The sequence below is a fragment of the Xenopus laevis genome, chromosome 5S (genome assembly GCF_017654675.1).
Source record: "Xenopus laevis strain J_2021 chromosome 5S, Xenopus_laevis_v10.1, whole genome shotgun sequence".
NCBI classification, from domain to species: Eukaryota; Metazoa; Chordata; class Amphibia; order Anura; family Pipidae; genus Xenopus; species Xenopus laevis.
In genome coordinates, this window is record NC_054380.1 from 39,451,914 (window position 1) to 39,467,479 (window position 15,566).

General features: G+C 38.6%; 1 protein-coding gene across 1 annotated transcript in view; it reads left to right on the plus strand.

The window, feature by feature from the left end:
- The window catches only part of LOC108717831 (cysteine-rich motor neuron 1 protein), a 537,917-nt gene that overhangs the window by 381,217 nt on the left and 141,134 nt on the right, over nucleotides 1-15,566 (plus strand). Inside the window, exon 7 of the mRNA XM_018265214.2 lies at nucleotides 7,495-7,692. Within this exon, the coding sequence (XP_018120703.1) occupies nucleotides 7,495-7,692 (198 nt within the window). The remainder of the gene's footprint in view (nucleotides 1-7,494; nucleotides 7,693-15,566) is intronic.

Here is a 15,566-nt window from a genome sequence, read left to right on the forward strand (position 1 = left end):
ACCAATATACAACATAAATCAACAACAATTCAGTCGTACAATCCATCCATCCAATCGAATGCTTGGCAACTTTTGACACTTCCCATTCATGTACTGTAAGTGGGCAATACTCCGCTACCATTCAAATGGCAGTAAAGAAAACAAATGCATATGGCAAACTATCAGGATTGCAGTCCCAAACTGTTCTGCCTCCCTTTCTTTTTTTTTTATTTCAATAATTTTGATTGTGTTTTACAGGCTATAGTATACATAATTAGCATACAACAGCAAAAATGGAAATCCAGGCCATTATAAAGATTTAAAATCGAGAATGCTGTCATTTAAAGTTACATGAGTTCATACAGACATCATGTAATAGGATATATAGGATCCCATCCGTACTAATAGCTGCCTCCCTTTCTAAGCATTCTAAGCATTGGAAGTGTGATCTCTTTAACTTATCAAGTTGTCTTGAGATAGCAATAACTTATAACTCAGGAATGTCAGCAGACAGTTGAACTCCAGCAGAATGGCAGTAGTTTATTTCGAAACTGGGAGGATCTTGACAACAGTGAACATCTGTATAGGTCAAAAGATTATAATATGATCCACTCTAGCAATATAGATGCAGTTTAAAATGGAGCCTAGCATATACTACTGGACAAGTGGAGTAAACCAAACAGACAGAGATCAGAGGGGATACCAGGAGATGAGATGGGACAAAACAAGGAAAAGCAAACCATGAAACAAATGATGCACGTGTAACATGACACTGAGGGGCCCATTTACTTAGTTCGAGTGAAGGAATAGAGGAAAAATAGTTCGAATTTCGAATGGTCGAATATGGCTACTTCGACCATCGAATGGGCTACTTCGACCTTCGACTTCGAATCGAACGAAGTACTGTCTCTTTAAAAATTCTTCGACCCCCCTAGTTCGCCACCTAAAACCTACAGAGGCCAATGTTAGCCTATGGGGAAGGTCCCCATAGGCTTCCTAACAATTTTCTGATCGAAGGAATATCCTTTGATCGATCGTTTAAAAACCTTCGAATCGTTCGATTCGAAAGATTATTCCTTCGATCGATCGATCGTAGGAATAGCGGTAAATCCTTCGACTTCGATATTCAAAATCAAAGGATTTTACTTTGACGGTCGAATATCGAGGGTTAATTAACCCTCGATATTCGACCCTAGGTAAATGTGCCCCAAACTGTCACTACAGAAGTATTCTATAGCATCTATAGGATCTTGTTTATCAATACAGGGCATAGTTGCCCCTGGTCAGTTTGCCAGTAAACAATCAAAGTTTTGCTCAGGCTGAACTGATTGGTTACTGTTTAGGTGCAAATTTGCCGACTGTTGATAAATGAGCCCCTATGTAGTGTTTATTTTATATTTAATAACATTTAAAATGCTTTAACAAATATTAAAAGAGACCCCTTAGTCATTCAAGTAAATATGTTTAAAATGGCCTTTTCCTCTAATTTTCGGAAGAACAAGCTTTAAAAACGTGTGATTTTCTGAGCCGCCTGGATTGTGATCATTGCATGCCTGTCAGATAATTAACAGGGCACTATACCAACAGCCCAAGGTTTTGCTGAAACTGTCAGAGTACTGTGCTATGTGTTGTCCTTTTTGGGTTCCCCACAGTGCTGAGTGCAGCCGGCACAGGAAGGCTTTTATTGACGAAGACTCCTGAATTCTTTTTTCACCCTTAAGGTGCATGCATGTTGTACTGTTGAAATGTCAGAATGAAAGAGTATTTTGGAGAGCATTTTATGCATATTTACTTTTATTATTTAAGGTAACTTTATATTTCCTTTAGTCATCAGAATACAGCACCCTGTGTGAATGAGCATGCTGTCAGTGCATGATAGTTACTTACTAATAATTTTCTCTAAAGTTTAAACACATGCACAGTATCTCACTTCAAACATTTATTTGTGCAAAATCACCAATACAATAAAGTACTGGATACCATTAAATCATTGAAAAATTCACATGAAACCATTCCCCCATTTCACACCACAAGGCAGTGTCTCCCCTTTGTCTGCATTCCTCTTGTCAGCCACCCCTCCTGACACGTTTCGCGGTATTGGGCGCTTCATAATAGGAGGTCAATAATGGTGCCATATGGTTCTCTTGCCTTGTGCTCTTATGGTCCTATATACATATTGTGCTGATGTTTCTTATTGATGAATTCCTGTGTCAACCAGAATTCTACTAACTCCCCCTATACCTTGCAGTCTATAAATAGAGGAGGTACACTACTTATAAATAGGAGGTATATCCCTTTAAGATAAACCAATATAAAGACAGAGGGAGAAGTAAAAAGGGCTGGTATCCATCTGTTGCCACTAAATTGAACAGTTGGAGCAACAGAAAGCATGAGACAGTTGAGAGAGTAAAGAAATTAACAAGAAAGAATAGCGGGAAGCAAGTAAACATGTTCAGTCTGGTGAGGGCCAAATCTAGTAGCCAGTGGGAAATCTAAAAGTGGTGATTGCTAGTTACACTGTATGGGCTTTTGTAACACACGGGTGATGGAATTGGCTCCATTATTCATTCGCCTCAAACGTCTGCCTTCAGTGTGCATATCTGTCTGATTACATAGATGCTCACTTCCTTCCTCAAGCTGGAGAAGCGGCTCATCTGCCTGCAACAGCTGCTTTCAACATCTGATAAACCTGCTACCATTTAGTGAGCGAGCCATGCATATAAATAGAAAACGGAAGGGTCATTACAAGGAGCATGTCCTTCATTCTATGTATATACAATCACAGCACTGCAATAACTAGGTTTTTCTGCTGATACAAACCTTAAAGTTTTTTTGTGATCATAATGAGAAGGTAACAGCCTGGCAGATGCTCTATAAGCAAATTCTTACATTCACAGTCAGCCTACTTATCCTATTGTAGCATTGAGACTAATGCAGAAATGTGTCTCCTTGGGGCTGGTTTCTAGTGAATAGTTGAGAGGGTATTTGCTATGGAAGTCCAACCTAAGAGAGGACCTCAAAGTCAACCTAGCTAAAACCGAGCTCATGGTCTTTCCCCCCAAATCTAGCCCTTCTCTTCCTTTCACCATTAAAATTGATGGCATGCGAAATAACCCTGTTAGTACAGCATGCTGCCTGGTGGTCATCTTTGACCAGTATCTCTCCTTCTTGAATCATATTAATTCTACTGTCTGCTGTCTAAACCTGACACTTTTTCCTCCGCAATATTGACAAGATAAGCCAATTTTTTAAAGGGGACCTGTCACTCTGAGAAATAATTCCAAATAATTTTCTATCATGTTAGTTGAGCAAAATAAAATTTACTTACACTACATTTATTATTTACATTTTGTTTCCTTCAGTCTATCATAAAAAATGTAAAACCTTTTGTTTCCTTCAGTCTATCATAAAAAATGTAAAACCTTCACTCCTCTGGTCCTCACTACATTACTTCACTTGTCTCACTGTATTTTCTTGACCATCTCCTCTGCTCCTCTCAGAGCCACCATCTGTTTACACCATCCACATCCATTGCGACTTTTCGTCTTAAACCTTTCTGTCCTTACCACTGGAATTCCATCCCCGAATTCCTCTGTAACCTTTTGGAGCACTAGAAGATTAATCTAGTCTTAGCAATTAAGGGGCAATGTCCAACCTTGTGCATTTTTGCCCTCCAAGTTGTGCCTTGGTGTTATCCACCCACTTAGACTGTAAGCTCTACAGGGCAGGGACCTCCTCCTTCCTACTGTCTCTCTTTCCACATGGCACTTAAGCTCTGTGTCTATATATATATATATATATATATATATATATATATATATATATATATATATATAATGAAAAAAGAGACCGCACTCACAGGACTTGTCATGAAAAAAAAGCCACAAGGGCTGTGATTTTATTCCTCAACGTTTCGGCTATCCAACTCTCTAGCCGTAACACATCTCCATGTGTTACTTATGACCGAACATACAAATTACATAGATGGCATTATTAAACATATTAATTCTTTTAAATTATTTTTCAGGTTTCCCTATAGAGATAAATTACACAATATTAACTCCAGCTGTACCATGGTGGAAATCAGGAACAAAGAATGTAAACAGTGTATACTTAGCTTACTCCTGGTTGTTTGCTACCGAAAAAGATGAACCTTTGCAAGCTTGCCTGGCCATGTTCCATTGTGTTTGGTTCAGAAACAGTTTGTTCTCTGTTAAGGTATTGGCAAAGGTGAAAGCATTACTGGCCAAAAAGAAATTCAATTGGCATCTATACATTGCATCACATTAGGAAACACGTTCCAGTGACCATTATAGATGCCTGAGAGAGACTAAATGTCTTGACGGAATAAAAAATAAATTTCTGAAAGGGAAAACATAATCCTTAAGGTTATTAGGAAGTTTGTTGAAAGTAAACATTTGAGGGGAATTCTTCTCACCTTTAGGGAATACACAAAGACTTTGCGAGTGGTCTTTGTGTTCCCTAGACTCTCTGCTTCACAAATTGGAGCAAAAAATAAAAGTATGCCACTTGAAAAACAAACAAAAAAAAAGTATTATACTTGAAAAGCAACACTGAGTATGTCCTTCACTGCAGGATGCATCTAGACCAATACAAGTTAGAAAATGACATAACAGGATCTTGAAAGTCAAAATAAATAGATGGCTTTCCAGAGAGAGAATGACCTGCCCAGTTATTGGATATTTTTGGGGATCCTTCCCTCTATAACTTGTAGCACATTGACTTCTTTTGTAAACTCAAAAAAGGTACAAAATGTTACTGACAACCAGGCTGAACATAATCAACAAAGCACCACGCTCCATCTGTTTTGTGAGGATTTGTTGTTGACTGGTTTGTTGATTGCTGCTATTTATACAAACTGAGCAGCACCCACCTGCTGAGTGTATCTTTTCCTCATAGCAAAGCTATAAAGCTATTCTCACCCAGTGACCCTTTAAGCAACCAAGATATCAGCACTCCTTCACAACTGCAAGTATAGTTACGGTTCTACAAATTTCCCTGCTGTCAATTGCGTGTAAAACCCCATTATTAAAGTTACTTGCATCAAAAATGTGTTCCTCGCACTTTAATATAGTCGTGCTCAATTCCACTCAGTCCTTCCTGCCTCCCATTTATAATCGAATGCAGTTGCACCTTTTGACCTTGTGACTAAAGTATAGGGTGCACGCGTCACTTGCACGCTGAACACCACAAATGACATTACCCAGACTTTCAAAATATTCAGCAATGAAGTACAAGAACAATTGGGTTTAATTTGTGACTTCGCCCGCAGTTGCATGAGGTGCAACACCCCCTTGTGACCACAATGACAGTGGAATTCTGGGAAAATAAATGCTGCATTAGGGTAGGACTTCACGGACGATTTCCTCGTGATCTGGTGTGCTGCGCAAAAATGCAGGTGTCACGTCGGATGCGACAGAAATAAGGTAAGTAATGGAAATGTCGGATGAAGTCGCAGCGTTGATCCGACACAACTGTCGGATGCAGACACAGCATGCAGCGTCTGCATCCGACTGTCATGTCGCGTCAGATCAGCACTGCAACACCATCCGACAATGCAATCACTTACCTTATTTCTGCCGCATCCGATTTGACAGCTGCATTTTTGCGCAGCACGTCGGATCGCTCCAACATTGTCCGTGGAGTTCCTCCCTAATTAGGAACAATTGTGCTCGAATTTGCCCTTTGCTCACTGCAATAGGGATTGTAAATGACCCCTAATATCTTCCAAAAGGTGATTAATATAAACAGGTTCCATTTTTTAAAAGCTGTAAGGCAGAAGAAAAACCTTAAATGTGGGTTCACAAGCACAGTAATCTGGTTATACTAATAACCTTAATTACTTTTTAGAATCAGTTGGTGACCGGAACCATATTGGGTAATTGGCTAGATCAGTTTTCACCAGAGTCTGATTGGCCAAATTGCTTGGCAGGGCGGCACTGACACACACTCAGGATCATACATTTTGAGCGGACTGTGACTATTATGAGTCTAGCAGTAGAAACGGTCTATTGAATCTGCCAGTTAAAGTGGCTGTTCACCATTAAATTTACCTTTAGTATGATGTAGAGACAGATATTTTGAGACAATTTTTTTATTTTTTGTTTTTTTTAAGTAGTGATGAGCGAATTTTTTTGCCAGCCATGGATTTTGTGCGAAATTCCTCTTTTCGCCATGTGCAAAAAACTGTGGCACAAACGAGAAAGAACACCCATTGACTTTAATGCATTTGGACAAAAAAGCCACCATAAGAAAAAAACGCCCATTGACTTTAACGCATTAGAAAAAAAATCGCCATAAGAAAAAATGCTGACCGACTTTAATGCATTTGGAGCGAGAAAAATTGTTGCATGGCAAAAAATTTTCGTGTGTAAATAAAATGAACACCCATTGACTTCAATGTGTTCCGCTAATTTTTCAGGAGAGATTCGCTCATCACTAGTTTTAAGTTATTTAGCTTTATATTTGGCGGCTCTGCCGGTAGTAGTTTCCGTAATCTGGTTGCTAGGGTCCAAATTTCCCTAGTAACCTTGCACTGATTGAAACAAGACACCAAAATATGAATAGGAAAGGCAATAAAAAGTAGCAAATATCAATGTGTTCGTAGCCTTACAGCGTATTTGTTTTTTAGATGGGGTCAGTGACCCCCATTCCAAAACTGAAAAGAGTCAGAAGAAGAAGGCAAATAAACTATTCAAAAACTATAATTCAAAACTATAAAAAAAAGAAAAAATCAAGGCCAATTGAAAAGTTGCTTAGAATCTGCCATTTTATAACATACTAAAAGTTCACTTGAAGGTGAACCACCCCTTGGCATATTATTCATTTTAAAAGGAAGATGGTTAGGGTGTGTTTGCCGGATGCATCCAAACATAACAGGAGAATTAGTTCAACTTCTTGCACATGCTGAGTATTTCATACATTTTTGTCAATTTGTGATTGGCTCTTGTTAAATTAAGTGAAAAGTAAATATTCAGGCAGTACATGAAGTATAATAAAAAAGTTATATGGAAGATGGTTGTCATTTCTTTATGTACTGAAAAGCTTCAACATATTGTATCTATTAAACCTGACACTAGTCTAAGCATCTGGCACTCAGCATGCTATTTAAATGAGTGTTAAATTGCCCAATAGTTCCTTTTTATTGCTTAGAATAAATTATTGTTATTGTTTAGAGAATGATTTTCCTTTATGAATAGCAATATGTGTTAAAGAATTATATTCATATCTGACCTGGATGGTACAGATAATAAACACATGTAAACAAAACATATGTGTATCTTTCTTAAACCTCCTATGTATCATTAGAATCTATTGTAAGTATTTATTATTATTATTAACATGTATTTATATAGCGCCAACATATTGCATAGCACTGTGTTATAATATTCATCAACCTATAGAAATGACAAAGAGGCAAGATGCATATGGCACCTCAATGAACTTCAGTCAGCGGTAGATCCCTCATCTCTTCTATTTTGTTTCTTCACATAGATCCTGTGTACCCAGTCAATGACCCTGCAGGTTGTTATGCCAATGGACAAATAAGAAGTCACGGTGACCGCTGGAGAGAAGATGACTGCACCTTCTGTCAGTGTATCAATGGAGAGCCTCACTGTGTTGCAACAGCTTGTGGCCAGAGTTGCTTGAAGCCAGTTAAAGTGCCTGGTGAATGTTGTCCTGTGTGTGAAGGTAGGATGTACACCACATTTCCTAAACCAAATATCATTTATTTTGAGCAATGCTCAAAGTGTTGTTCTGTTGAATATTCATGCCAAGAGACCAAATTACAGTATCTTATAGAATTAAGTCTAAAACAACTGGACTGAGTCTTTTTTGAAAATGTTTTATCACTCATATGAGCGGCTTCTCCAGTTCCACTGAGCGGCAGACATCCAAACACCATGGTTCCATTGATAGGTGTCCTCAAAGGACATTCCTTTAGATGTAGATAGACTGCTGAGCCCTGTCTAAATGAGTTAGCCCTCCTATGTTGGGCCATTCTTTTACAAAGCAGTTGTTTAGTCTCCCCAATTTATAGATCCAAGCAGTCTCAACTACACTGGACAGTAAAGACCACATTACTTTTCTTGTGCATAGGTGCTGGGTCTTTTGGGTGTACCCTTTTTTTGTCTCCGGGTGTTGCTGGCTTTAAAAAACACAGTAATGCAAAGTTTGTAGTGATGGGCAAATTTGTCCCATTTTATTGAAAAATGTGTGAATATCCCACGAAATTCTCCAAAAGGCAAAGAATTTGCGAAACGAGAATTTTGACGCCCGCGCCATCTCTGACGCTTGCAATAAAGTCAATGGGAGTCCGAATAATGTTGATGTCGATGGTTTTGACCAGTTTCGCAAATGTATTCGTCGGCTGAAAAACACAGAATTTGCTTGAATTTTCGCCTGGCGAATTTATTCACCCATCATTAAGGGGCAGATTTATCAAAGGTCGGGGTAAATTTTTGAATTAAAAAAATTAGAATTTCGAGCTATTTTTTGTGTACTTCGACTAGGGAATAGTCCAAATTCAAATATCGAAATTTATCATGTGCTGTCGCTTTAAAAATTCGACTTTGACCATTCGCCATCTAAAACCTGCTGATTTGCTGTTATATCCTATGGGGGACCTCCTAGAACCCATTTGGAGTCATTTGGTGGACTTCAAAAAAATCGAAGGTTTTTTTTGGAAAAACTTTGATTTGAATTTGATTGAATGCGCTATTACTTCAATTTGTACGTTTCGAATTCGGCCAAATACGGACCTATTCGATTGAAACAGACCTATTCGGCCAAAAAAAAACTTTGACTTAATTTCGGTTGGTCTTTTTGAATTCAAATTTCGAAGTTTTTCAAATATGAAAATGGATCCTTGATGAATTGAAAATTCTCATTTGTTTTTATGATCCAATCGCACATGGTATGACTATGTTGCTTCACCCACTATGCAATAATTCCAAAGTGTGGGTAGAGAATACCATTAAGCGCAATTTACTACTGCACATGTACCTTGGTGAATAAAGGCACCTGTGCAGCAGTAAATTGCGCCTAATAGCATTCTTTAACCACACTTTGGAATTATTGGATTTGAGCTTTGGATGGAAGCAAGGATTTAAGATACCAAAATAACTTTTTAAAAGGGTAACTATAACAGTATACCTCATTGACCTGCTATGCCTCTCCCTTCTTTTTTTGATTTGGTGTTAAAATTAGGTGTTAGAAAGGTTGGTGCTCCACAGGGACATGGACCCAGCTTGTGATGGTACTGCCACAATTTCATGACAGTGTTGGTTTCTTTTTGAAGGGGAACTATTGCGAAAATGAAAATTGAATATAAACTTAAGCATACTGAAATAGGAAACGTTTCTGAAATAATCAAGTTTATCTTCACTATCCCTCTCTCAGCATCTGTTTCTGTCTTCATGCAGGAGTTGGGTGTCAGATAATTATTGACATATTCAATATTTGAGTGTAAGGTGGCACAGTAGCAACACAAAAGTGTGTAACACCGCCACAAACACGTATATTTTCTTCTTTTATGTATCAATTGTTGAATTAATCATGCTGTATTTCTTCCTTTTAATTTTTATCTCCTTTAACGGACAGCGAGTTTCCATTGCATGGAATGGACACCACGTTTTTTTTTATATGAACATTGTGTGTAGTACCAGAAGATATGCTTAATTGCATTAAGTGGTATTTTGCATTTCACAGTTAGAATTCTCTTGACATCCATAGCTAAGGTGTGACATTTTGTAAGGATAGCCACTGGTATAAAATAAATTGCATTCATCAATTCAAAGTTTTGTCTGCATTTTTTGGTAATGATAGTGCCCTTAATTAGCCTAGTAACTCTGTTATTATTAGAATGGTCAAATATCCTTATTCCATAGGCTTTATCCACTTGATATGTCTGTAACTGGAAAGCACACGACAACTCTTATTTTCACACCTTATAAAAGGAGAGATTGGCATTTGCGAGAGGGAAAACCGGAAAAAAAGTCCTTTGTTCACATGAGCGACAAATACGTTAACAGTGTGAAATGACTGGTGACCCTTTAACCTAGTGTTGCTTGTGTTTCTCTGTGCTGTGTAGGAGATTTGTATTACTGAAAATACAATATTTTAGCAAATTTTAAGATATTTCAAAGATCTGCTTTGTAATATTGTTCGACACTTCTGACAATTTAAATTGTGTGTTGCTTTGATAAATCCCTTTCAAATTACTATATCTTATACAGGTATGGGACCTGTTATTCAGAATGCTCAGGACCTGATGTTTTCTGGATAATTAGACTTTCCATAATTTGGAGCTCCATACCTTAAGTCTTCTAAAAAACCTTTCAGATGTTGATTAAACCCAGTAGGCTGGTTTTGCATCCGATAAGGATTAATTATATCTTAATTTGGATCAAGTACAAGGTACTGTTTTGTTATTACAGTGAAAAAGGGAACCATTTTTAAAAGTTTGAGTTATATGGATGTCTATGGGAGACTTCTGTAATTCAGATCTTTCTAGATAACGGGTTACCGGATAACGGATCCTATATTGTACTGTAAGTATGATTGGACACAAATCCGCAAAACCTTAATCTTACATCCCCTGATCTAAAATTTTCTTTAATTTTACATTTCCCTGATTTTACATTTTCCCAGATTTTACATCATTTTTTTCTGGTCCCCTGAAAAACCTAAAATAGGGGTTCTACTTTAAATGATTTTCCCAAGCGAATATTGTTACCTTCAAAGACATGCATTGGTAAAATTTTATGGAGGGATAATGATAAAGGGAACAAGACATTATTCCCTAAAAATAAACTATATAATATAAGGATTTCGTAAAGGCTTAGGTAAACTCTCCTTGTCTTGAAAAACCACACTAGCACACGAGACTTGTGTCTGCAGGGCAAGCCTTTGCAAAGGTTTTTACTGCGGTGGTGCAAGCATACTTGACAAAGGGGCGGAGCCCCGAAACATTGCACCACCGCAGTAAAAACCTTTGCAAGGGCTTGCCCTGCAGACACAAGTCTTGTGTGCTAGTGTGGTTTTTCGATTTAGTTACTAGGAGGTCACCGCATCCTCCATTCACTGTGCACCGAGCAAAGCTATATACCTGCACAACGGGTGTGCGAGTGTCTACTCCAATTGAAACTCTCCTTGTCTACCATAATTATTTGTACTGTAATAACACCACTTGTGTTCTGGAATAATAAAGGTTGTTGTGAGTTCAGTTATACGATCTAGTTTAAAAATGGCTATAAAGACATTCTAAACCTCTCATCTCACAGACCAGCAGTTTTTCTGTTTCCAGAATCACTCTCCATTCATAGCCTAGTGGCTGTTGGTGATAACTGGTGGTGGTGTTTCTTTCCATTGACAAAGATCTTTGTTTAAATTATATTAGAACTCTCAGGAGCTCTTTCTGCATTTGGGCAAAAATTGTGAGCCAGTGTAAGGAGGGAACAAACAAATGGGACTTGGTCTGCTTTGGAAACGTGATTGGTTAAGCTACCTGACAATCAATTATTTGTCCAATCTACATGATGGCATGACTGCAGGGCTGTAGCTGTGACATATATCATTCATAGTATAGCTTAATTCAGCCTTCTGCTTGCTCTCAATAGAGTTAGGAAATCTTCAGCAGATTTTTCTTTATAATATAGATTTCCCTGAAAGTTTATTTTCATACCAGTTAATATCTCAAACTATTACTAAATTACTGTTGAATAGGGCCTGCATTGCACATTTAGTAAGGGGGTGGCATATCTGATCAAGTGTTATGGCTTTTGGAGAGCTGCATGGCATTAATCAAACATGCTTAAGATGATAATACATTATGCAAAAACAGCAATGTTTCTAAACGACTTAGACTTTCTCAAATCTTGTTGAAAGATATTGGAGATATCAAGTGTTGAAAGAGTCATTTAACAATGATTGAAGATCTTACACGTTGCTAAGAGCTATTTATATCTTTGACTCAGACTATATGACGGCTGCAAGATACATCATACTGTCTGCTGAAATGTGTTTGCTCTCAGTGTACTGCATAAGGATAATTTATTGATTCCATTCCTTCACTTTACCCTGACTCACCTCCAGGATGACCATGTTCTTTTAATGGCAGACTTGCTGAGCTGTGAGTGGCAGGGCAAACATTTCTCATGCAGTATAAGACTTGATATTTTTTATTAAAACTTTAATTTCAACCAAAATATGCAGTACAGATCTGTTTCCATAGTGCAGTATCATTGTTGTCCAATTTGAGTCAAATTGATGAACTGCTACTTCTATATACTTGATCTGTGAATTATTCTGGTGGAAACTGTAACCTTTTTTCAATTTTGGTTATCTAATATTCAGAAATAGAAAAAAGATGGCCAATCCTGTGCAACTCCCTTCTGAGAAATGATATACTTCGGTGGTGGGATGCAGGATGTCTTTTAAACTTGAAATAAATAGTAGCATAACTATGGTGTTCTTTACTACTCCACTCATTAATGGAATGAAGAACGAAGCAACAACATTCATTCCAACATTTTGGCAAGTTTCAAGCCTGTTAGTTTCACATTATTCTCTTCTTCAACATGTAGAATTGCAATTCTAAATTTATTCCAATGATGAATCTCGTTGATCTCAATGAAAGCATCATTAGTACTAAACAATTTTACCTTTACCTTGATCAAGGTTTAGGTTGCTTCAGTCATTCATAAACCCAATAGTGTAGTTATGTCCCATTCCAAAAGATAACTTGTAGTCTAGAACTTAGAACTGACCCCAGTCTGGAATGCCAGGGACCCAGAAGAAAACTTTACCAAATGGCCATTTTTCTTCTTCTGCTCACTCAGGATTTTATTCACCTGTAATATGTTTCGTTAGCGGAAATAACATTCGTAAACACCTTTGCGAATGTTAGCAACCAGATCTGCCACATTTTTGACTGATTAAAACCTCAACGACTTCCTTGCTGTTAAGGATTAGGAAGGGGGCGCTGTGGAGAATGATGGGGAAAGGGCGAGTCCTTGAGGCTGGAGCTGTATGTGCCTAGGGAACACGTAAAGGGAAGGCAGGAACAGGTTGATGAGGGTTAAGAGTCAGACTGAATCAGGTGCAGAGCAGAGCAGGACGGAAAGGATGAAGATCAGGACTGGACTAGGCAGAATGAAGAGGGTGAGGACTCAGGACAGGAACAGACTGAATGGAGCAGGAGTGGAACAGGAACAGACTGGATGGGATAAGATGGTGTGGGCGTAGATCAGATCAAACTGGGGATAGAGAGCAGAAGGAGACGAGAGCAGGAGAGCAGGAAAGGACTGGAGAGGACTGGAGAGCAGGATAACAAGGGAGGACTGGAAAAAGCAGGGCAAGATGCAGAGCGAGATGAAGGGGTACAAGGTACAAGGATGGGTCAGGAAGCAAGAATCGGGAACAGACAAGGCAATATCAGTACAAGTTGAAAGGTACAAGGTAGAATAAGTTAAGGCAAGATCAGGTTTGGAGTGAGGAACAGAGCAAGATACGGAATAGCAAGGAAAGCTGGGCAGGGCAAAGTCAAGACAAGGTTAAAGCAAGGAGAGATCAAGGTTTAAAGCTGAACCAGAGCAGAACTGGAAGGGGAAGGTAAAGCAGAATAAGACAAGACAAGGTTCAGAGCCAGGCAGGACAAGACAGGGAAGAGTTCAGACAAGGAAAGGAAAGGAAGCTAGAACTGAAGCCCTTAACTATGGACAATGCCACACTGCTAGTCTGGGAAACAATGCCCTGGCAAGGTGTGTTTGGAGGGCTGGCCTTAAATAGGGCAGAGTCAGCCCTGATTGGCTGATTGCAACTAATCAGGCAGCAGCTGAGCTGGGGCTGCATAGTACAAACAGGCTGCAGCTGGGCTGGGGCTGGAGAGGTCAATCAGGCTCCAGCTGGGCAGGGGCTGCAGAGGCCAGGTAACATATAGGGAACAACCCTACAGGCTGCTCACCTGGCCAAATGGTTATGGTATTGAGCCAGAAACCCAAAGGTCTTTGGCTCGAATCCCAGCAATACCTAAAGCTGGCCATAGATGTTGAGATTTTTAAAAGATCAGATCCTGATCGTGAGACCACGATCTTCTCAGAACGATCGTACGATCGTACGAATTTACCATCAACTAAAAAGACCAATTTACCAGGAAAACAAAGGGGAGCTGCCTGCTTGGCCCTGCAAACATAGAGAGATTGCACTGGGACCGACAAAGATTTTTTGACCTGGCCGATCAATTTCCCGACAGATGTCGGCTGAAAAATCGTAAGATGTACGATCGTTCGAATACCACTAACCACACGATAATTGGTGGGGCTTCCCTAAAATTGGTCGTTCGGCAAGAAGAATCGTCGCGTCTATGGGGAGCTTTACACTTGCAAAATTTGCAACCAATTTGCTTTTGCAAACGTTCGCATTGTATGTAATAAAATTTGACAATCACAAACCATATTTTGCGACAAAATATTTAACGAAACTCCAGAACAGGTGTGTTAAAGGTATCGCAATATGCAATTCCAATTCACAATTCAATAAAAGCCTAACAAAGAATATTATATTGGGACAGGCACATTTTTATTCGCAATGTTTTGCTCTTTGCAAACTTTATTACATTTCCCCCATAGTCTCCTTATCAAACTTTTCTATACTGTTATCCAGCTTTCGCTCAGTTACTTCTATTTGTTCTCATACAGAAATGGGATGACCAAAATGCAGGCATAGAAGTTACAATGGAATATGAGGGGCCCACTGACACCTGGGACCACCGGGAGTTATCCTGGTGGGCCAGTTCAACACTGACTTGGCCCTCTTAATATAACTGACATTGGGTTTAATATTGCATATAGAGTGCAAGTATGAAGTAAGTGATCTTTTATTTATCGGTAAAGCACATAATGAGGAGGAAGGCATTTCTTTATGCAAGTATAAATTCTATCCATGTATAAGTGCTATCGCTCTGCTGTAATTAAATTATGTAGTGCCAATAGATTCTGTAGAGCTGTGCAGAATGACCATGGGAATAAACCAAGTAATAGACATAATAACAGTTAAAGAGACTGAAACAATAAGGTTTGAAAACTTCCCATGGATGAAAGCTTCTTAATGGCCTATGTAATGGCATGTTATATCAAGAGACCTTCTAGTTCAAATACAATAAAAGAAACAAATAAATTAAGCCTGGCGGGGTAGATTCTGGCTTTAATTAGAGTGCAGTGCTGTCCTTTCTTTGTTGTAAATGTAATTGTGTTCATTTTGCTATGCCCAGGGAATTTACTGTAGATTGGCAGATAAAGGGATGGAACAATAATAAGCACATAGGTCTGTTGACATTAGCAAATTTGCTAGAACTCCACGAGGGAAACCTAAATGCTAATGTTTTCCCTTTAAAGCACATTTGTTTGTATACCTCTCTTGCAATTTATGGTAACTATAAAAATATAAACAATGCCATGCATGGATACCATTCTGTCGTTTTAGTACTGTACATGTCTTTTTGAAGACTGAGATCCTGCAGGTTTTACCTCTGTAAAAAACTAAAGTCTTTTTGTTTTTATAAATTT